We start from the raw sequence: 23,877 nt of genomic DNA on the forward strand, positions 1-23,877 counted from the left end.
TTGACTTTGCCAAAATTAGTGAGAGGCCATTTTCGTATCTGTCCATTAAGCCTCCGACAGCTGTTATTAGAAAGAGACAAACAGGAACTTCTGACTGTTGACCTATTTATGATTTCTTTCGATGAGCAGAGTTTTTGATGAGTTAGAAGGTAGGTTCTCTCTTGACGGTGCAGAGATTGGTTTGTGCTTTGTACGATTCTGTAGGAAAAGCAGCATTTCTTTTATTTGCACTTCATCAGCAATGCTGAGATATGGCACTTGGAGGACACTGGGAATTACATGGCATCACAAAGGTTACTTTAAATGTCACTGCGATGCATTCAAGAGGAAGCTAGACCTTTATTATGAGGGAGAGGGGAAATAGAAGGGTTATGGGAGGGAGTACAGAATTGATGGAGACTTGTGTGGAGTACAAACATCGTTACAGACTGGTTGGGCTGAATGGTCTGTTTCTATGCTGTACAATTTTTATTCGCCTTTTGACAGCGAAAGCATGGCATCATCAATGACGATTTGATTCAAGTTTCCTTCAAGTCTTGAGAGCCATCAAATCCACCTGTTTTCTTGAGCTCACGTCCCACATTGTTGCACCCAGCTGGGAGCTTCTAGAATAGAACATTTATATCTTAGTGCCGTCTAGCAGACAATGCCATATTTCAAATGCTGAAAACTGACCGCCATTGGGCATAGATTTAAGGAGCAATAATAACAATCCTTGCATTTCATATAGCGCCTTATCACATCTTCCACACGTCTCAAAGCGCTTTGCAGAATATACTGTAAAGTGAATTGACTGTATATTTTGTGGGAGATGAAGTAGAGATTGTTTCTTGAGCTTTTTGTTATTTTCCCCACCCGTGTTTCTCATGAGCTTGCCTCCAGGAGGTGCTCTTGAGGAGCTGAGTTGACTCTCCTTGGGTTGTAGAATGAAACCAATGGCCTCAGCTTGACACCTCTACCCTTCATTAGCACGGTTCAGGTGGAAATCTTCCTACGTGGGGAATCATCGGCAGTAGCTTGCATTCGGACACTTTGTGGCTCAATGGGATGGTGCTTCATTGTCACACAACAGTAGCCTTCAGTGCAGTCAGTTATGATTTGAGTCACACTATCCTGCACGCAAATTGTGATTGGAAAATTCTCCCGATTAATGTGCGTTCATTAACAGATTGTTGTGCAACGAGGAGGAAGGTAGCAAATTTGATTTTCGGTGACCCTGGCCTGAAATACCGCTTTAAAATATAGTCTTTCATTGTGATTTTATCATATGCATGTGTTTAAAGGTACAATAAATTACATTACTGTGAATAGGAATGGGTTTGTCTGCAAAAAGATGATCTTAAGTAGGAATTGATTAAATCAGAGTTCATCTTAAGTGTTGGTTGCAGTATACATGCTTTCCCATTAAAATTAAATTAATTACAGAATTGTATTTTGATCGAGCAGCGCACATTTTTTTTATTTTGGATGCCATTACATGAGTGGTTCGTAACTGAAACCAGTCATCAAAATAAAAAACAAAATTTAATCAGGCCATTTTTTTCATGTCTGGCAGCATTTCAAGCGCCTAATCAAATAGTGCTGTGAATGTTTAGCTAATGCAAGAAGTCGTCTTCACAGATGTTTGCACACAGCAAGGAGCATAATTGCATTCTGGAGTTAGAATCTTTGTACGAAAAAGTAAAAGCATTCCTTTGAACAAAGTAAGTATTGTCTGGTAACACATCGCAAACAGTAAATTAGACCAGATTTTCACCAGTTTAGCTTTTCTTTAAAATAACATTTATACAATAAGCACTATACTGCGTGTGTGCTGATGCATTGTTTCTCTCTCTCTCTCCCCCCCTCCCTCCCCCCCCCCCCCCGCAAAATGATCTGCATGAATAAAAGATTCAGACGCAGCTACCAATGAAAGCAATTAAGAGCGTCTTTGGCAGTGGCGTTCCTGAAAAGAGTGACAGTAATCAAAACCACAGGGTAGTAATATTTGAATCTGCAGTCATGATCTAAATAGGATCTTGCACCAGTGATGGTGTGTTAAGGTGCCCTACCATAAGAGTGAAAGAGACGGGTCACACTCTACTGGTCTCCGTTGTGATTCAGAAAGCCCCAATGTAATGTGCTGACAAGAGTGTGATCTATTAATTTTATGGTATTGAATGGCTCCCAGGATGTACTAACCAGTTTTAAAAAAAATCCTTGCATTTCATGTTTAGTGGACGCCTCAAAGCACTTCATAGGATTTTACTGTGAAGTCTAGTGAATGTGTATTTTTGTAGGTGAATGTGACAGTCAGTTTGCGCACAGCAATGTTCCCACAAAAGACCAATTTTATCCGGAGGGTTTGTTGGCCAAGACTATGGGATCTTTAACACCCACTTGAATAAGCAGACAAGATCTCGGTTTTAATGTTTTGTCCAAAGGATGCGAGCTCCAACAATGCAGTGCTCCCCAACGCTGTGTTGGAGTGTCAGGCACTGGTCTGTTGAGATTAAAGTCCCAACATGGTCTTGAAAACAACATTCTGACTCAGAAGCCTGAATCCTACCAACTGAGCCAGGCTGACACACAATTTCACAATTCACTGTTTCATGGTTCATAATTGAGTGATTACTAAGAGCATTATTTAAACCTTCAATGCAGTTATTGTTCCAATTTCTGAGACATTGCAGAGTTTCATGCCCGTATTCATATGGAGGGCTTACGAAGGTTTGGCATGTGCTTTCAAACCTCAATGATCCCTCAAAGCAGCTGCTGTAAAATTTGGTGTAAATCACACATGCAACGTTTACACCTAGTCCACTTACAAGAGCTCACTTGGGCATAGAGCTTATAAGTAAACCTATATGAATTTAGGAACTACACCCTGAATTGTATCAGTTTGTACCTTTTGTCTTGACATTTTTATGGCTTTATAATCTTGTTTAAAAGTTAAATGAATAAAGGATATGTAGATTGTGACCTCACTACAATAGTATCAAATATTGAAGCATCACTTGTGGTTTTCCAGTAACCTACTGCTAACTGGTCTAGACATAAGCAAAGTGATTGCAAAATTCTTCATTCTGTGAGTATGAACAGCTTTTGTCCTAACTCTGACCCTAAAAAGAAACTAAATGGTACTTCAGTCAAACAGTTCATGTCTTTCAACTAGGAGCTTTAGCTCGTCAGCCAGTGAATTTCATTCCTTATTTAAAAAGGAGGTGGAGAGATTATTTTTCAAATTTAGATACATGGCCCTGAGCGAAATATACCAAAATATTCAAGGTTAACGAGAATCCCAGAGAAATGAGATCTGGCAGGCTGGAGTTTTAAAAGCCTGTAGATAGTATGTGAAATGGAAAGGTTTGAAGAGTTCTACAGTCTTGGTGGTCCTGGTGAGAATGAGTTGGAGGAGTTGATGGAGAGATTATTTTGATTGCAACACAGACCCCGGGAGATGTAAGATGGGGCATTTGAAGTTTGGTTGGAATTAAGAGTGGGATGTTCTGAGCATCAAGAGATAGAAACCGTTGTAATGGTACGAGAGGATGGAGGACAGTAGTAATGCAAGGTTCGCCTATCAGATGACGCACTTTTTTTTCATTGCGTTCTGCCCAGAAGCGCAAGCGAGATGCTGCGAAGAAAATTCTCAGATATACAAATATTATTAAAAGTCTTGGACAGACCTGAGCTTGAGAGATTTGAGAAATGCTAAGTTTAAGGACAACAGAAGTTTGGCAACAAAAGAAACTGGAGGCGTTTTGGAGGCTGGAAAATTCCCTTGCGATCGCAAGGCCCAGAATGTTAATAGCCGAAGGGTGCGGAGAGGATCATTTACACCGAGGTGTGGTACATGTTGGTTAGACTTGTGAGAGTTTGAGTGACAGATACATCAATGGGCCCAATCGCATGCCGTTCACTCAAAGTGACAAACTTTTCATCACTTGTTGTTTAATGTTTAACGCCTCCTGATGTGAAAGGCACTGTTCAAATGTAATTTGTTGTTGTTTGTTGCTGTTGCTGCTGTTGTTGTTGATTTCCTATCAGTGAGTGTAATGGATTCTCGCCCTTCCCCCTCCCACCCCCCACCAACATTGTACAAACGCTGGCAGCAGACTGAAGTGAATTAAGCTGCTTCCCTTTTTTTAAAAAAGAAAAACACAAAATAATATATTTAGTCATTTAGATTTTCCCCCTTTAGAAAACATGTTGTATAAATCGACCCTGAAATGGATTCTATTTGACCTCATAAAATGTAGGGAAAAGGGCATCTGATGCGGATTTGCAGATACGTGTTGTTGTTTTTTTAAAAAAAAGACTTTGACGATCGTGCGGGGGTGTGTGTGTGTGCGCGCGGGTGCGTGCGGGCGGGGGGGGGGTGCGCGTGTGGGTGCATGCGTGCGGGGCGGGGGGGCGGTGGCGGGAGGGAGAGGGGAAGGAAGAGATAGGCTGGGTCCCTTCGTGTTTAGGAGTCTGCCTGTTTTATGTGTATATCTGCAATTTATATTTAAAAAATAGAAAATGGGCGAAACGGCTTAGCGAGCAAGTTGCCCGAAAAGCGCACTGTACGCCAAGAAGGCTACAGTACAAATGGCTGACGCGCTCTGCTTTTGAGTACTTTAAATGTATCATAGTACCTAAGGGACCAGTGAAGTAAGTAGTCTGTCCAATTACCGTTGAAGAGGATTTATATTATCTTATTTGCCCACACTGGGTTTCTGTTGTCGCCAAAAATTGTTTGGTTTTGATGCACTTTTTGATGGGGTTGAATACTTTTTTTTAAGCGAACAACAAATCCACCAAGTTTTTATGTTGTATCCGGGCTTAATTTTTAAAAAAGAATTACTAAATTTTCTACCAATTTTTTTTTATTGTTTCCGCCCTCTTCCGCTTCCCTCTTCGCCAGAGCTGGGAACCTTATCCCCAAGTGTCTCTCTCTCTCTCTCCACATGCAACTCCCCGAGTTAGTTACCCGAAGTGCCCAAGCTCAGGGTGACTGGACACACTAATGTCCCAAACCTCAAGCGATGGGACCTGGGTTTGATTCCCGTCAAGGTGAAACGTTGGCCAAGTTTCCTCACTCCACGCACACGCCTCTGTTTATTTAGCAGTAAAGTAGGAACCTGGTTGTTAGTCGATTGGCGGATTGCTTTGCCGGGGATAATAATCCCTTTAAAAAAAATTATAATAATTTATATGGTCATATATAATTTGGTCAATCAATCCACGACTGTTTGTGGGACGCTGCTGTGTGCAATTGGCTGCTGCATTTCTCCCACAAAATATACAGTCAATTCACTTTACAGTTTATTCTGCGAAGCGCTTTGAGATGTCTCAAAGATGTGATAAGGCACTATATCAAATGTAACTTATTATATAAGGATGTAGGCGTTCACGCTATCAATGAGTGCTGCAGTGTGTTGGTCAGTAGAGAGTGGGGAGAGGGGCGAAATGGGATTAGTACATTGAAAATCTTAAATCATTTTAACTATATATCTATATATCAAGATCCCTCAGTGGAAAGTTCAGTGTATCAGAGCACTTGGGTTTCTCCAGGAGATTTGAGGAAGGAAGTGGGAAAAGTAAAACAAGTTTTGTAGCAATGATGTAAGCAAATAAATGCAGTGCTTGACATCTTGATTTGTGTCTTATTTATTTAAGTATCCCACACAATCTTCCAAGTAATGTTTTATAGCCATGTGTCCCAACAGCAGATAAAGTTGAACAATAGTTTTCCTTTTAGAGTTTTTTTTTATCTTCACTGTTGTTTGCAGATGAAAGGGAAAAAGAGATTTCTCTGAAATTTTACCCCACTTGTGAGTTCCTGATTACTTTGGATATTACTGTTTGCGAACGAGTCCAATATGCAAAGCAGCCAGTTTGACATTGGAAAAACAAACGTTATTTGTTTTTTAACCAAATGCTTATTTGGAAATGTATTTAGAAAGCAGGAAGTAGGAACGAATTTGACGTTAGAAACCGAGGAGGTGCTGATTACATTTAAGAAATGTCAGTGTAACGTTCTCAACTGATGGTAAAAGCTCTTAATTCTGTGGCAGTTGACGTCGGTTGATATCAATTTAGAAAACTGCAAAGCAGCAATTTTTTTGTTTGGTTTTCAAAAGAAGATCGAGCTTTTTTTGTTTTTCCCCCTTTTCGGAAAGAAGTGTACGATTCGGGCAACAAACAACTGGCTGTGAAGTCTCAATTGCACAGGGGACTTAATTTCACCTGTCATCTTGAGAAAGGGAGGGCCATTTGCAAGAAGCGTCTGAGTGGCAAAGGATTGATTATGGTGAGTAGTTGACTGTGATTGGTGAGTAGGGGTGTGGCTGATTGGCTTTACGCTGTGTCAGTCTGTGCTCACCCTGGCAAGTGTAATCTGTCTGTATCTGCAGAAAGCTGAGTTTGTACAGGAGCCTTATTAGTACTTCATGGCCCACCACTCTGTTTACTGCAGCAGCTAAATGGAGTTTGTCAGGTTTGTCAATATGATTGATTCTGCAATTTTAGTACCTTTCCTCTGTAAAAACTGACAATTTAATTTATCTCGCAAAGCCAAAGAAGCAGCACAACTTCCTTTTGTACAGTATTTTGTCATTGTTGCTACCTTTTTTTTTATCAGCGCGCTTTAAGAGTTCGTTTCATCATTGAAAATCATTATTTATTGTGTCTTTCACTCGCAAGAAAAACAGACTGGAGGGGAATTTATTTATCCTATATTTAATGGCACTTCATAACATTTTAGAATCATACAGTGGTAACGTCCTGGTATACGTTTTTGTTAGCCACAGTATTTTTGACATACTGTAATTTTTTTTATTACAGCCATGTGTGAAGTCAGCTGTTTGTATCAAGTGCTGCATATTAGTGGAGTGAAAAATGAATGAGTGAGTGAATGAATGAATGAATTTCGGGTGATTGTTGCATTTTATGTGGCAGCCTCTCTTGTCCCGTGTGGAATATAATCTGTTTTTGTCACTGAAGGCTGGTCACGTTGTCCTGCAAAGTACCAACAGGCAAAAAAGAAAAACTTGAATGTCAACATTGCAGTATTTAGAATCAAATGGCACATTGTGATGGTTAAGAATGCCCTCAGGAAATGAAGTAATGGGAGGCTGGTATTTTTGAAAATAGTGCACATACTTTGCATCACCCTTCTACTTTTCGTTAAGCTGTAAAATAATCCAAAACATTGCTTCCGCTCTCCACTATTTCATTTTGTGTAAAGAGAGTTGTGTTGGATCATTTTGTCTCGAACTGCCGACTTGGTTCAGGCATTAATTGGAGGACAAGAACAACTGACATTTTTACTGCACAGATAATCCTCTCGTAACATATACATTTCTAATTGTGGTCTGTAAGAGAGGAGAGAGTCTTGTCATTTTTAGCTCAAAGCCCCGTTACCTGTGGCATCGTTTTTTTTAAAAAAAAGCGCAAAGAGTTTATCTTTTGAAGTAGATTTTTTGACTTTTAAAATTCTGTAGTGTTTTTTATCTGAAACTCAATACAGTGCAAGTTATAGGGTACTGCGCCTAACCCTATCGAGAGTGGATTGCTATTGATATGAAGAGCTTAAAGCACCACTTAGATGATAAAGACTTATTGCTTTTATGTTGTGGAGCACTGCGGTTAAAGGATTTACCTGAGCCCCCATTTCACAGCTGTTTCACAGCAGACACAGTTTGCTGGCTGCAACGCAAAAAAAACACAACGCACACAGAGCATGTTTTGATTTTTCAGTTTCCACTTTCGACTTGAAATCTCATTGTAGTGTTTGTGTGAACAAAACTGAACGGATGATGATATATTCCAGCAGTGTGCAGCTGACTTGGCATAGAATCTCAGAGTGCTGAACTGAGAACTGATTTATCTGACAGTTTATAATCAAAGTTGATTTATTGTTCATTAGTAGTGCATTAGCCCTTTCAGAAAGGCAGTTATTTGTGCAGTGGCCTGTCAACTACAGAGACTGCAAGCACCTGTCATTTCTTTACCTCAACGTAGGCAACCAGATATTACACTACTGAGTGGTGCATCTGCATGTTTGGGATGGAGCCTGATATTTTCTGTCAGCGTTTTAAATTTTTTTTTTCTTTCTTTTTTTTTTGCCTGCGCTTTTTAATTGATGGCACTGTAAGCAACAACAACATAAGGTTAAACAAAACAAAATTGGTCAACTTTGCGTCTGTCATCGTGGAGACCAGGATTAAGCCGGTGTTGTTACAAAGGGTGGAATGAAAACAATCAGCTCTCTGGTGTTGCACCAGAGGCTGCATTATGCATTGTCTTCTGTGAATTTTCATGGGGACTGGGATTTTAAGAGCTGTGATCTTAATTAAATCTCAACTGACTCAAATAATACTTCTGAAGGCATGCAGCGTTGCATAACCCAGCTGAACGGACCGACCATAAATCATCTGCCCACACGATAGGACGGGGGGTATTTAATGTGCTCTTTTTAATTTTTACGGTGTTTCTTTCAAGACAGCGGGTGCCAAACAATTGGAGCTTCATTCATAATTTTGCTCAACCCAGCCATCGATAGTGAAGGACAGAAACTCGTGCGCAACAGGAGTGGGGAGTGGGGGGGGGAGAGGGTGGAAAGGGGTTGGGAGGGGGTGCGGGAGGGGGAAGAGAGAAGGGAAGAGAAAACCGCTGTACTTGTTTTTATTGGTTTTTGATGCCCATTTTGTCTACAGCTTTTTTGAGCCTCCAAACATCTGAGTGCCGAGATAAGACGTCAAAACCAACTGTGGCTTATGTTTTCCCCGTTCAAAATTGCTGGTGCCAGGCTCCAAAACACCTGTGGTAACAAGAACAGACTGTGGGAAAGTTCTGACACAACTGACATTTGTTGTTTTTAGGTGAAAGGCTTAGCTAGTTCCTTTGGTGGTTTGTTTGTTCCAAAGAAAGCAAGAATGACCTTTTAAGGAAAATGTGTTTTGTTTGTTTTGGGAGATTATGAAATGCACACATCAGAGTAATTGAACTGAATGTGCATCCCCGTATTATTTTGTTTGCTTACCTCGGCTCTGGGTTTGCAAATGGAATCGTAACGCGACGAGCAACGGATCCCCTACGACTACGCGAGGCTTCCTGTGAAGTGAATAAATCCCGACCTGTTTGTAAACCGTTGGCGCTCCCCCTCCCACCGCCATCATCCAAAAAACCTCCCCGCGCGAATCGAAATCCATCTGGGTAGAGTTCCCTTGTACTTTGCTTTGCCTTGGGGGCCTGTTACAGAATCTGACAGCAGCGTTACAGTATGGTCAGCTTGGTACTGAATCAGCCGGCTTCGGCCTCCATGTTTATTCGTGCGTTCAGGAAACGTTTCAAAAGGAAGTTGACGTGTACTTTCCTCAAACCGTTTTTTGTGTGCAAATTACTCTTCTTGTAATTTGAAATTCCCCTTGACCTTAATACCAGGTTTTTTTTTAATACCTTGCTGTTTTCTGCTGTGTTGCTATAATCATGGCAGATTAGGTTTTGAGTTCTTTTAAGTTTTCAAGTCCATGGGGCAAAAGGGACCACCGTCAGCCTTTTTGGGGGTTTATACAGCAACGATGATGTATTGATGCACCTGGAGGTTTGCATGTCGCTGTGTGCATGTCTGCACTTAAGAGCAAGGTAATTTTTTTTATATTATAAAGAAAAGTGGAAGCAAGATTTGTTTGCATTCCTTGCCCTTGCTGCTGAAGTCAACTTCATTATTATTAAAATATTTCTGAACATGGTAAACCAACAATATCAAAAAGGTCAGTCTCTCTGATTTTCTCCGGGGCTTGTTATTTTGTACTTTTTTCCATTTCATTTGATGTCCTGACAAAACAAGATGACATGAGGAAGCATACATTAAAAAAAATCTGATTTTTCGTCTAACCTGTTACAACATTGGCAGCTTAATTTCTTTTACCATTAATAGAAGTTGTCGCTTTGTGCAATTACTTTAATTGCCGCGCCATTATGAAGAAGGTTTCTTTCAGAGCTTGATTTGTCCTGATTTGCTTTTGGCTTTTTTTTTAAATTCGTATTGACCTATGACAGTTCAAGAGCATTCTGGATAGAGTGTGTCTTCATTAGGAGTGAATCAGTGAATGGTGAAATCTTCAGAGGAGCGACTGATGTTTTCTCATTAGAATCTAATTTGCACCCTTTTTGCTTAGCTGTGATGTATAGCCAACCTACCCAGAGGATATCTGTCTGGCACGGGCAGTGCAAGGGTGTACGTGTACACACTCCCTAACATTTTTAAACAAAACAAAAACTATTGAAAAGTATTTGCCCACAACCCAGAAGGTTTCAGAAGCTGCAGTGCCGGAATGACTGAGGTGACCCAATTTGGCGTATTAAGAATTATCTCCGGATTGTGTCAATACGGGTGTTTGCACAAGTAGGTTTCTGAAATTTGTAGCTGACTACGACGCGTCTTAATAACACTGGTTTCATTCCTGGTATTCTTTGAGTTGAATGATTTGAAATTACTCGAGAGTCGATACAGTGGGAACCCTGTTATGAGGTGGGTTCGCGCGTAAGCCCTGTGCCCTGTGGATCTGCGGTTGGTTTTGGAGTGTGCAGTCGCCGACTCATCGTAGACTCCTGGGTGATCAGATCTTTGCTTTTGCAGCACGTAGGGAGATGACGTTGACTTTGACCTGGTGACCCACATGCTACCCATTTTTTAAATATATATATATACGTGTATATTTAGCACGGGAAGCCAGTGTAAGTGTGTAGGAAGTGACATCAACAGCAGACATTTTTCATGATATGGCATCAGCCACGTTACGTGCACAGGAAGTGACGATGTGCCCGCCATTTCGGCTTGGTGCCCAGTTGTGACCACAATATTGGGTTTATAAACCTGAAATGGCGCTTTATAAACAGCCGGTCGCCTTCTGTGTTTAGCAATTCCTCCTTTAGTTTGTTTGCCTTGACATGTTTTCAAAACTTATAACGTTGTCGCCGTACATACGTACGTATGTACGTACACGTATGTATGGAAGCAACAATATATGTACGTACATACATACGTACATACATACATGCATACATACATACACGTATGTACGTACGTGTGTACATATATTGGGTGAGAACAAGACTTTTTGACCATGATCCTCTCCACCGTCGAATGATCTGCAGATACTGGTGATCACTGGGATGAGAACAGTGCTGGTAAACCTGGATCTCAGCACGAGTTAGCACATAATAATAATAATCCTTGCATTTGATGTAGCAGTTTTCACGTTTTCTAGACGTCTCAAAGCGCTTCACAGAATAGACTGTAAAGTGAATTGACTTGACTATATATTTGTGGGCGAAACGTGGCAGCCAATTGCGCACAGCAGCGTCCCACAAACAGTCATGGATTGAAGTGACCAAGTTATTTTTTTTTGTTGAGGGATTATTATCAGGCGTGAGGAGTAAGGAAACTTACCCAAGGTTTCACCCTGCCGGGAATCGAACCCAGGTCTCTCACTTGCAAGGCGAGCGCTCTAACCACTGAGCTGCAGGACATGCGGAACTCGAAGTTGCTTGCGACGCTTAGATTTGTCGAGGATGCCTGAGCACGTTGGGACATCCTCCCAACTTAAAAGGCAATCTTACAAGTGTAACTTGTTGTTGGGGTAATGGCTGTCACTAACACGAATCCCTCCCTCCCTGTATGGGTTGGTTTGAAATCAATAATATGTTGCATTACTTTGTAAATCGGTACTGTCAAATGTATTCTACCAGCTGAAACCTCACGTCTTGAGAAGTACAGTACAACATGACAAAATTACATTTATATAGAACCTTTCACGTTGCGAAGGCGTCCCAAGGCGCTGGACAGTCAGGGATTTAAAGAACGTGTAAGAATGCGCAATAACATGTCTTTGTTATAATATAGGCTATATTCAATTAAATCCTAGTGCAGGCATGTAGAGCAGTGCAAGGCACAAACAGGGGCTGCAGTGTCCACGGCCCATTAACTGTCCTTTTAATGGTGATTGAATGAAAATTAAAAATTAAGAGACTGATTAAACAGCTGGGGTAAACTTTCCTCATCACGTCGCAGTCTGCAGGCTCTCACTGTTCCTCCACAAAGTGCGAACTCCAGTGAAAAATAATCCAAGTGATTTCTTTTTCTCTCTCTCTCTGCTCCGGCACATGCCCACACGCGCGGAAAAAAACGCAGGTGCAGATCAAAAGCGGACGATAAGAGTAGCGTGATATTGATCGTGTGATTTTCACCATGGACATTTGGAAGATTTGCGGCGTTTACCATTGCAGGTTCTTTGGATTTGACTGGATGAACCTGTTGTGTGATTTTTTTTTTCTCTCTCTCTAAAACAATATGACTGGCTGAGCAGCTTGACAAACCTGTTTCCTATGAACATTGTGTACATTCTCTGCTTGTGTGTTTTTTTGTTTTTTTTAAAAAAATGCATTTTTTAACTCCTAACCCACATCCCCTGCACCTGACTTGGGGTGGGGCAAGAGTATTTAACTCATAGTTCATATAGTCCACATCTTTTTTTTGCTAGTGGTGAATGTTTACTGTCAATTGGATATTTTTCTGGCACACCAATTGCTTTCTTATTTTGTTAAATGAACATTATTGGAAATGAAATATTAATTTGAGATTGAACTGTACATTGACACTGGGCTACACACACCACACACACACAGATAAGTATATACGCACATAAAGATGCGTTTAGCGACCAGTTAGCATTAACGCCCAACCGAGAATGAATTGAACGTTAGCCTTTTTGACGAGACCACCTGTCTGGAAAGACCACCTAAAATCATTCCTGGAATGGACCATTGCAGCCTGGCTTTGTTGCAATTAAAGCGCATTTAACCTAAAAGTTTTTCGAGAATTCTGTCCCAAACAGATATCAGATTCTTCAAAAGGTGACCGTGGGGCAGCTGTAATGAACAAAATTGCCCCGGCTTCTTTAAGCATGGCTCCCTGAATTGGTTAAATATTTCATGGACAATCTAATATTTTATTATAATTTGCTGAAAGATTTGAATAATGTTTTTTTGAAACTTGTGAAGAGCTGCTGAAAGGGCACTTTCTGCTTTCATAGTAAAGCATTTGGCACACATTCACCTCCTTTTAATGGTGTCATTTCTTTTTACACACGATCTATATTTTGTCTTTTATAGATGGTTAAGTTCTGGAGAGACAAAAATGGAATGATCAGCATATGCATATAAGTAATCACTCTTGTAGGAACATTTACTGGGAAAGATGTCAAGGTTTTTGCAGTTTTTTTGTGCAAAATAAATATGTTTTGTGTGGTGGCGGAGCCCCTTGATTTTTTTAAAAAAACTTTTTAAAAAAAGCAATCCTGCAAGCTAATTATCATTTGCTCCATTATAATAGGTCTATGAATGTCAGGAATTCAGGCTTTTACAGTGAAACCCTATTTCCTTAAGATCATTTTCAAGGTGCATTCTCTTTGTAAATAATTCTACATGAGGTGTTTTGATTATTGACTTCTCCCTCCCCCCAAAAAAATATTATCCATTGCTGCATATTTTATCGGAAATTATTTACTGTAGGCATCAATATTTCCTTATTATCTGCTCACCCGTCTTGAGAAGTTGTCGTTTCATTTTTTTTCCAGCATCCAATAGTGATTTTAAAGTGAAGATTAATTCACGTGTCTTTGAATACGTGTGTTTTAGCAAAATTGATGTTAGTGAAATGGAGCTAAATTTTCCCAAAATATTCAAATAAAAATTTGCTCCATTCTTCTATTTCCATTACGTACCTTACATGGAAATGACACTGAAGTCTGTTGGCGTGAGGAAGGATCGCATCGAGAGAACTGCTGGAATTGTTTAGGAAGCAAATTTGATTGAAATAACGCTATCATTTTATTCGGTGCATGAATTCCGTTTGCAATAAAGAGAGACTTTAAATGAAGCCTTTTCATCAATAAAAAGCCTCAGAGTTATCGGGTTCAAGACGAATGGTTAGAAACGACTTTTATGATTGAATATTTCGATCTGGCAGAATCGTGTGGGTTAAATCGCAGCCAAGTGCCAGAAAGGAAAAAGGTATTTGTGCTTTAAAGAGCTGTCTCCGGGAACAGCATCCGAAAAGTTGGTGTCAGGTCTGCAAAGTAAGCCTGTCGTTTTCTGATGTTGGGCAAGTGCATTTTGGTGAGGAAGAGCTTGGACCTTCTCAGAATATATCCAGGCACATTTTGTACATCGACTTTACAAACTGCACTTCTCGACCGAATGGGTTGAGCAACACCGCAGGCAAACAAGCGAGTGGACTTGCCCTAAGATGCTCTTAAGCACTTCTAAAGGTGTAACAACAGCATTGGCAGATAGAGCATGTTGTCGTCCTGTTAACATAACAGTAGGTTGTTCAGAGAAGAGAAAATACACTTTATTTTAAATGTATTAAAAAAAAAGCACTTTTATTGCTAATGTCAAATGTTTCTCTGAAACATTCAAAAAAAATTGAAGCAAAATTGCCCTTCGTTTTAATTCAGTTCTGCCTATTTCCAGATGAGGCAGAGAGTCTTTGACCAACTTCAGGTTTTGATGTTTTCACAACCAAATGGTGTTAATGTACCACTGCCCTTATTAGTGGGATTCATTTGTTCATTGGTCTGCCCTGCGCTGGGCTGATGTGAAATGCCATGAACCAAGCTCTTGTTTAGGTGTGAGAAGCCCCTTCACATTCATAATAATAATCCTTGCATTTGATGTAGCGCCTTATCCCTTCTTCGAGACGTCCCAAAGCGCTTCGCAGTATATTCTGTGAAGTGAATTGACTGTACATTTTGTGGACGAAATATTCGTTCTCAGCAGGCAGAATTCAGAGGGTCATACTGGCCTCTAAATATTACATCAGATCTGAGGTGTAGTTTGTCCCTTGGTAGTTTATGCAATACCCATATGTCTCAATCATATGGTCTGTGTGGTTAAAAACACACCAAAAAAATCAGCTTTCACTTCCTCTTATTGTCTTTTTTTTTGTTACATTGTGAGTTCCAGCACTCGTCTTATTTTTTTACACACACACTTGTCTTTTCCACACCTCGTTCTCGGTATTTTGCCAGTTATCAGAAAAAAATCTGCAGTAAATACTATGAAACGGCAAGAGAATGATTCGTAATCAAGATATAATGCAGAGAGAGAAAGAAGGGAGTGGGTGGGGAGATGGAGAAGAAATCTGTTTTTGCCATTTGGTAACTGATCCTTCATTTTTCATTGTGGACTGACCTAGTGTAACCATGCCATTTGCTTGCGTTTTGCATGCTTTAAGTGTCGTGTTTTACCTTTCAAATGCAGAAAGGACACAAGAGATGGAATTAGCACAGAATTGCCACACGTGTTTTTTGTATAGAATTAATCTGCAGAGCCAATGTTGAGCATTAATATTTTACCTGATTAGGTATTCACAGACTCCATGGCATATAAGTAGCGATAAACTACTGTATTTCCTAATTCATTGTAAATTAGACCAGCCACTTTTGTTGCATTAGTATTTACTCTTAGTGAATATGGATGGCACTAAAACTAATAATTAATGTAGTACAAGTGTCTTCTTTGTGCAGGATAGTATGAATAATGAATGTAAAAAAGCTACTTATTGCTGGGGATGAACATTGCTCTAAAAGCCTTAATTTCCCCCATTTCTATTTTGGGAGAAGTGAAGAAAATAAACTGGCAGCAAGGTTGGGATTGGGGGTGAAACCCTCAGACTAACGGATCTGTGGCAGGACCAACACTTAGTAAATTATCAGGAATAAGTGATGATTGTGCAATGCGCACAGTTTGAAACCTGTTGCAAAGAAATTCTTGCAATGGCCAGAGACCGAGATTGAGACCTGAAAATGACTCGTAGTTTCAGTTGCCTTAAAAGTTTTCGATTGTGCGGAATTCTGGTCACTGCTTAGATTCAGTCGGAATTTGGAAGCCGTTTTTTTTCCATGATATGCCTCATTAACCCTTCCAGTAATGCAGCGCTCCCTCAGTATTGCAATGGATGTCGGGTTAAGACGATGAGCTAAAGGTGCTGGTGCAGAGCTTGCACCCACGACCACAATCCCAGGGAGTGCAGTGCGCACACACTTTCTCCCCAGAGGATCCATTGCTTATCTGACCCCAGAGAGTTCAGGTGCGAATTGGAGTCCGGACACCCACAAGCTGTGGCACCTCCGACCCTCACTGAACGAACTTGCTGAGAGAAGGACTATTCCAAGTGAACCCTACTAACAGTTTAGTGAGTCTAATAAGAGCTAGCGAGCGAGTGGTGACGAGCCTGCCTGAGTCAGCACTTTTAATCAGGGAGCATCTGTTCTGAAATTCCAATACACCATCCATGTATGGATCACATGTGAACACAAGCTGTTCCTTCTTATAAACACTAGATTATTTATAAACCCATGACGTATCAAATATATATGTGATTGCTGTCAGGTGGAGTGAGCAACTTATTCACCAAGGATCCAAATCCAGTGACTGAAGAACAACAACGATAATCTTGGTCTTGATCACGATAGCTTGAACAATGTACATGTATCGGTGTGCGTGTATACATGGGCTCTGTATAGCTCAGCGGACCTACATCTATATATTTGTTTTACAAAACAAAATTTATTCTTGTATAGAAACTTTAGCACAGATTTTCAGCGGAGTAAGCATAAAACCTTGCATCTTTAATGCATGCACACCTAATTCCACTATGCAACGCATTCCTCTGTGATAGTTATTGCTCTCAAAAAAACATAAGGTCACAAATAAAATATCAGATAGGAAAATACGTCATATTGTGGTTATGCTTTTGACTTAAAACCACATTTAACCCTTCGAGGTAACTATTTAGCTATTTGGTTTTAGGTTGTTTTATCAGAATTGTAGTTTTCTTATCTGATTGAACATCAAGCTTGGCTTAAGGTATGATTAATTATTGTTACTATTTTTCTACGAAAAAATATTGTGTTTTATTTCAGTTTATGAAATGAAGGATTTATTTCAGAGGGAAGGGGGGCAATGCCTTTTAAACAAATTTCACAAGTTAATTTATCTAAACTGCCCAATGTTATGAGGAAGTAAAATGTCCATAGTCATTCTTTGTCATTGTAAAGAGAATTGTTAACTTTGTTTCAAACAAATGAATATTCGCAGTGACTTTAGGACATGACAGAGGTAGGTTTGGCTTTGATCCTTGTCTCTGTTTGTGATTACTTTAAGTGTTGAGCTCCGTAATAGTTTTTTCAGAGAAAATCTTAAGTACAGTTAAGTCTCCTCTGTAAAGTCTTGTGTTGCACTGGTAAAGTATTTAATATACAATTATGTCCTTTTTTTCTATTTTACGGTTAAAGCGTTCTCTCTGGTGTGCCTTATAGCATTTTGCAGTCGTTCAACAAGGGATTAAATGGCAGTAGTTGGAGTGATCAATAGGTTAAGAACAGTACAATCACTCTTGCTGCTAATGACCTCTGTAGTAATGTGTAATAAAGTGTGTGCTATAATAGCCTACTGCCAATGCTGCATGCTCTTTGATTTCTGACATTAGTTACTACACAAAAGGCCATAGGACAGTGCATCTGCATTTACAATGTGAGCTGTTTTCCTCCCCCCTCCCCCCCCCCCCCCCCCCCGAAAAAAAAGGCAGTGAACTTGGTGCCCAAGCATTTGAATGGAAATTAACTGCTGCCGTGTAGGTTTGAGAGAGATCTGCATAGAGTTTAGGATGTGCCATTGTCTGACCTTCATCAGTGATTTAAGTTCGTCAAGATTAGTGATGCTGAGAAATCAGGACATCAGTGCATAATGACTGTGAAATTAGGAAAATGAATGCACTATGCAAATGGCAGGAGAAACCAGTGAAGGTGGTGGGTTAGAAACGGTAAAATGAAATAAAATGCTGTTAAAAAACAGAGAGGCTAAATTGTACTTCTGCACCATCACACTGGAGAAGTTTGCTATTCACTGAACTCTGTATTTATGGGTTTTGTTATTCAATAGCTTTTTAAATCCTTTCACTGCGCAGACCTATATTTAGATTGGGAAAATATTCCCCCAGGAAGACACAAAGCTGTAGATCAGTTTACACTTCCATCTCCCTACCTTGGTGTGATCAATGGAAGTTTGCATCCGGGGATGACGTACGTGTAAAACAAAATAGAATTCAGTAACGAGAACGTAAGCAACGCATCTGTAAAATAATAGGAAGGATGACATTCAGGCACATTTTCGCAAGGATTTTAAAAGCCGTGCCACAATCAGGAGACTTTAAATGAATATTTCAGCCTGCAAAATATATTATTAAATCGATCTTCCCTGGTTTGCATTGTTTTCGAAACCATATTAGAGATAAGTTCTGCTTTTCAATGAGCTTTAAAAAATTGGGAGTCCAGACTTCCGGAGTTTCCACGGTATGTAGTGATTGATTTGAATAGCTGAATTTCATTCGACAAACATGTAAAATTTATAGGATTGTCATTAAATATAAGCTTGAATACAACTGCGCTAACCCTGTTCGAGACGTACTGTCATTTTAATGTCCACTTCATTATCAGAACAAGAAATCATCCTTCACAGGCAATGTGCAGGTTACTCGGTTTCAGCTGAGAAAGATCTACGTGGACATGTGAACAGTTGCAAATGTGAAAAGCTATCAAGTTCATCACTGTAGCTGTTTGTCACTAAAATGTCACTGAGAAGAGTTGTTAAGGTTATGTCAGGAATATGAACAAAAAACCTAGCGGTATCTCCATGCAGGTAGAGTCAGATCAGAATATGACCACAGCGTAGCTGCTTTTATTTGAAGATACGATCAGATGAACGCAATTCCGACTTGTTCTTTAAGGATAGCAGTATTGCTTCTGTTTGTTGTTCATTTGCACGCAGAACACGATTAACCAAAAAACAATCTCCTGCATTACAGGATGTCATTTTGAAATACGGAACTTAAAAATTGCATTTAAAAGTCATTTTTTTAAAAAAAATGACAGAAAACTGGCTTCGAAATTAAGGCTGTGCTTGCCAAATTTTGGTCGCTCTTAAAAAGCTGCATAAATGGAATAAATCTACACCCAGGTGAAATTTCCCACTGACGCGCTTCACTGAAAGAGGCACAAAATCATGCTCTCGGGCTCAGTGTTTGTGAAGTACGGAGTCGGGAAGAGATAGGGAGCAAAGAGTAGGCCACTGCCCGTAGTAAACACAGGGCATAGTTGGGATTTTTGTCTTTGCTGCAAAAAAGACAATTTACAAAGTCTGCAAACTATTCACAGACAGCTTTGAGTAAAGAACAATGTTTCGCTGTTAATATGAATTATTGGGTGTGTTGCAGTTTCATTTGCAGCGTTGGGTGTTTTACTTTGTTTCCTTACTCTCTGGTATGTTGCACCCTTCAGGTTCCAGTATCAGTGGCTATGATGACACCTCAAGTGATAACTCCACAGCAAATGCAGCAGATTTTACAGCAACAGGTCCTGACTCCCCAGCAGCTCCAAGCTCTGCTTCAGCAGCAACAGGCTATCATGCTGCAGCAGGTAAATGTTCATCATTATAATCCTTGCATTTGATACAGCGCCTTTCACGTCAGAAGGACGACTCGGAACTGTTTCGCAGCATTCACTGTTGAGTGCAGTGACTGTTTTATAGGCAGACATGGCTGCCAATTCGCGCACAGCCACATCTCACAAATATCCACATCCCACAAACATCCATGAACGAATGATCAATTTTTATTCAGGGCATCGTTGGCCCACAAAATATACAGTCAATTTCACTTTACAGGGTATTCTGTGAAGTATTTTGAAATCGCTCGAAGACATAATAAGGCGCTATATCAAATGCAAGTGTGGTTGTTATTGTGGACCAATGCCTTTAACGTCTGCCAGAACAGCCTTAACGTTTCAACCAAAGGATGGCACCTCCAACAACCAGTGCAACTCCAGCATTGTATTGGAGGGTTGACCTACACTTATGAGTTCCCTACTTACTCCCCCTCCATGCCCACCCAAACCACCACCACCACCAAAACTGCCCAAACCATCTATGCCTTAATCCAGGGGTTCTCCAACTGGTTGATTGCTGCTAGGTGGCACTCATGTGCTTGATCAAAAAGACAAGAGGAACAAGCGATCAAACTGGTAGTTATTTAGTCCAATTGAAAACGAAGCCAGATGCACAAAGCATTTTGTGCTTCTCGAAATAAAAATGTTAACTTTATTGATTGAACTGTGGTAAATGTCGCTCCTTCCTCTTGTTTGCTTGTTTTTTTTGAGTGTGCAGACTTTCCGCACCAGGCACCACGAGCCAGTCACTTTACCCTTTCGCAACTCCACTGGCTCTCCATCCCTCAGTGGCTCGAGTTAGAGACTCTTAAATGCCTCCAACCTCAGCCCTGAAATCTCTTGCGTTGATGAACCCAAAATAAAATGAAATAATGTAACATGTGAAACCCAATTCATCCTGGACTCAACGTTGAAAACCTTCCCTGTTTTTAATTTTAAAAAAAGTGTATGTGTTCGCTCATAACGCCAGGTTCACAGGTCATTTAAATTGGTATCAAAGTATGACTCATATACAGGATTTTGTAACGAGCATGATAATTTGCGTATTCATTTCCATGCTTTTCAAAGCCTGGCTCAGCTGTGTTCTTCTTCCTCATCAAGTGGCCTATTGTACAGCAACACTGTTGAGATTATTACAGTTCTGCACGAATATCCCACAAAGTTTTTAGGCTCAATCGCACACCGCATTGCCTGCCGTTCGTCTGGAAGAGATGCGAACGTTTGGGTTTCGGTAGCATTTTACACTGTCGTGCTCGCTTTTCCCTCTGCTGTGTTTAAATCACAGTTCTATTCCTGTATTGCTGTAATTGCATATTCCAAAAATACCCCAATAAGGCAGCCCGTCAGTATAACACTGTCTGGTATCCCTTGACCTCTGATATAACACACGTTGTTTTATTGCTCCTCCATTAATAGAGAAACCGTATAAAACTCTAGAGCCTACATTTTCTTCAACGCTTAGCTGCTACTTTCTCCTTCCAGCCATGCGTGATGTCTACTGCAGAAAAAGAGTTAATCGGAGCTCTGGCATTAATGGCATACATGCTGAAAGAAGAATAAAAGGCAGTGTTATGTCTGACGCCAATCTTGTCCTTTAAGAAACGAAAGTTCAATCGCGCTTTTATTTGTTTGGTACATTTTTTTTCCGCTCGTACTGCTAAGTGGCAGAGGTCATAACAGAGGCAGCAATGGATGAAATCAGACCTCCGAAATCCAGTATGTTTGAGCTGATTTCTTGAACTTTGAATCGGTGCCATTGTAAACCAGATCCACCTCGGGGGGTTGGCTTCATGCAGGCATTGATTAGGATGCATTCCAGTGTAACCTGCAGTGGACTCGATCCAGAATCTCCATACCTCCCCTCCCTACTGCGCGATAAACTACATGGTGCGCTTTACCCTGTAGGAGCCCCCTGGGAAAATCTAGCACCAAGAGGTAACTCCAATAATGATCAACCTGTACACGTGAAGTATAATTCAGCTCGGGTGACGGTGTTGGGTTTTAGTATAATCATTACATTAGATTTCACGAGGATTGGCATTTCCCACTTAGTGTTTTTCTGGAGCCACTGCTCACACATATTAGCATGTTTTTTTCCAAAAAGACAAGCTTTTACAAAGAGGGTTTGCTGTGGTAATTAGAAAAATATTCTGAAAAATTGACAATAATTCAAGCTGTACTCAGGAGGCCGTATTTTCCTTTTCCCAATTAGTCAGAGCGACATCCTCTGAATTGGTAATAGTTTGGATTAAAATGTGCCATGTAAACATCACGGATTTGGAGGGATTTGAGCACAGTGCCCCTTGCGACCACCACATGACTTCTACATGGGCAGAACGTTAGGAACGAGAGTGAATTTGCAGCATGCTGATCGAAACTGACTTCAATTCCCCATGAAAATGGAGCTTTTGTCAAATTCAGCTTTTAATTGAATTTGCATCTTTTTTTCCACTAGGATTCCTCCTGAAATAACGCCACTAATTCTGGTGCTGTGCCCTTGCACTAGCTACATTAGAGGAGGTTGACTGCTCTTGCTTACGGATCACTTTTGAGTGACCTGTTTAGAAAATTGCTAATAATTACTCCTGTGAATTATTGCATTGACTAGCCCCGCGATCCATTCTCAGCAAGGACGTTTCTCTCTCTCTCTCTCTCTCTCTCTCTCTCTGTCTTTCTCTCTCTCCCTTTCTTTATACTGTACAAGCAAAAAGGTCACTTCTTGCCATATTTTAATTAGTTAGTGTGCAAAATGGTATGTTTTCATCAGTTCATTTTGAAGATTAGTTCTGAAATGATAATGCTAAGAATAGTCTGCGCACTGCTGGATTTATTGGCAAGTTTTGATCTGAAAGGTCAGATGAACATTGATAAAGAGCATGTGACCCAAGCATATATATATATATATAATTTTTTTTTTGCAAATTGCATCTCGCAAGTGGCGACCGCAAAAAAAAAGATTTTTTTAAATAAAAAAATGTTTTATTTTCCCCTCCACGTTAATGACTCTGTAACCTTTCCCAATAGCAGCAGCTTCAGGAGTTTTACAAGAAACAGCAAGAGCAGTTGCATCTACAGCTTCTGCAGCAACAACATGCTGGGAAACCAACTAAAGAGGTATGTACATCTATTGAAAAGAGTAATGCGCTGTAATTAAAATGGAAATGGCAGAGAGAGAAGAGGCATGTAATGGTGAGATATGCCTGTAGTGAAGACTTTCCAGTGGCCTCCCAGCATTGTTTCCTTTCTGTTTTCTAATTCCGAGCGGCTCACTCATCAGCTGCAGTTCAATGTGCATTAATGACTTGGGGATGCAGGCGTCGAGATGGACAAAGAAATGATTATTGTGTACTCAAAAAGAAGTTCAAAGCCAGACGGGCAAATTTCATTTTTTTTTCCCCTTCTCTTTCTCTCTCCCCTCCCCCAGCCCCCTCCCCTCTCCCAAAAGATACACATTGTTGGAGCATATAAATTAAACCAAATGTTTTTTAAAATATCCAACATCTGAGCGGAGTCTTCAAAGTTGGAGCTCTCTAATTAATGAACTGTGAGCCGCAGTTTGGACAAGTCGTAGTTTGATGCACTCATAAATCAACATGACAGGCTTGCTTCTCCTGCTCAGACAGCACTTGTCATTGAGTCACATCAGATGTAAACATGATAGAAAAAGAAGAGAATCTGAAGGAGGTGCAATTGATCAGCAGAATTGGTGGAAAAACCAATTTTTGAAGCACATTATATATGATCACAGGAAATGGCTGTAACCTCGAGAGATTTTCGCTTTTTTTTAAAATAGAATTTCTAACAGCCTTCAAAAGTGGAATAGGAATTACTTAGCTTCTCTCCTGTGGTTTACAGGCCGTAACCCCCCGTTGTTTCTTTGTGTAGCTTTCTTTTAACAGCATCAAAAGTTTTTTTAAGATCCTTACCACTATATTTGAAGCCCAACAATTGAAAGACTGTCAGTGTCATTCTTATCAGATGTAAGGGATTGTGTTTTTGTTTCTTCCCAATGCCGCATCTTATTAACCTTTAATTTGGTCTAATATGTTCAGTCTCGTATTGCTATGCAGATGTTCTGCGAGAACACACGTCTACGAAAAATTCAGATGGGACTAGAAAATCATGTCAGGAAAAATTTCGAGTGCTTCAGATGCAGCTGTAGATATAAAGGGTTACTTTCTGGGAGCCTCCTTGAGCAATTACATAGCTGACAATTTACATAAGAGCAATGGGGAGTAACCCAGGGAAGGAAAGTGGACCTTTGACAACCATTTGAGGGGAGGGAAGTGAGGTACAAGTTTATCTGGATGTTTCAGTATTTCAACACTGATTACTGACCTAA

The 23,877-nt window shown here is 40.3% G+C and overlaps 1 protein-coding gene across 8 annotated transcripts in view; it reads left to right on the forward strand.

Moving 5' to 3' along the window:
* The window catches only part of foxp1b (forkhead box P1b), a 248,245-nt gene that overhangs the window by 172,923 nt on the left and 51,445 nt on the right, over positions 1–23,877 (forward strand). For 5 of the 8 annotated variants that reach the window (XM_042339613.1, XM_042339614.1, XM_042339615.1 and 2 more), the window contains 2 exons: positions 19,371–19,508; positions 22,560–22,649. In XM_042339613.1, the coding sequence (XP_042195547.1) occupies positions 19,371–19,508; positions 22,560–22,649 (228 nt within the window). Of the gene's footprint in view, positions 1–6,207; positions 6,278–6,335; positions 6,464–19,370; positions 19,509–22,559; positions 22,650–23,877 lie in introns of those variants that run through there. The other 3 variants (XM_007895231.2, XM_007895233.2, XM_042339616.1) reach the window with 3 other exon arrangements.

Source organism: Callorhinchus milii, unplaced genomic scaffold (assembly GCF_018977255.1).
Source record: "Callorhinchus milii isolate IMCB2004 unplaced genomic scaffold, IMCB_Cmil_1.0 Scaffold12, whole genome shotgun sequence".
Lineage (NCBI taxonomy): Eukaryota > Metazoa > Chordata > Chondrichthyes > Chimaeriformes > Callorhinchidae > Callorhinchus > Callorhinchus milii.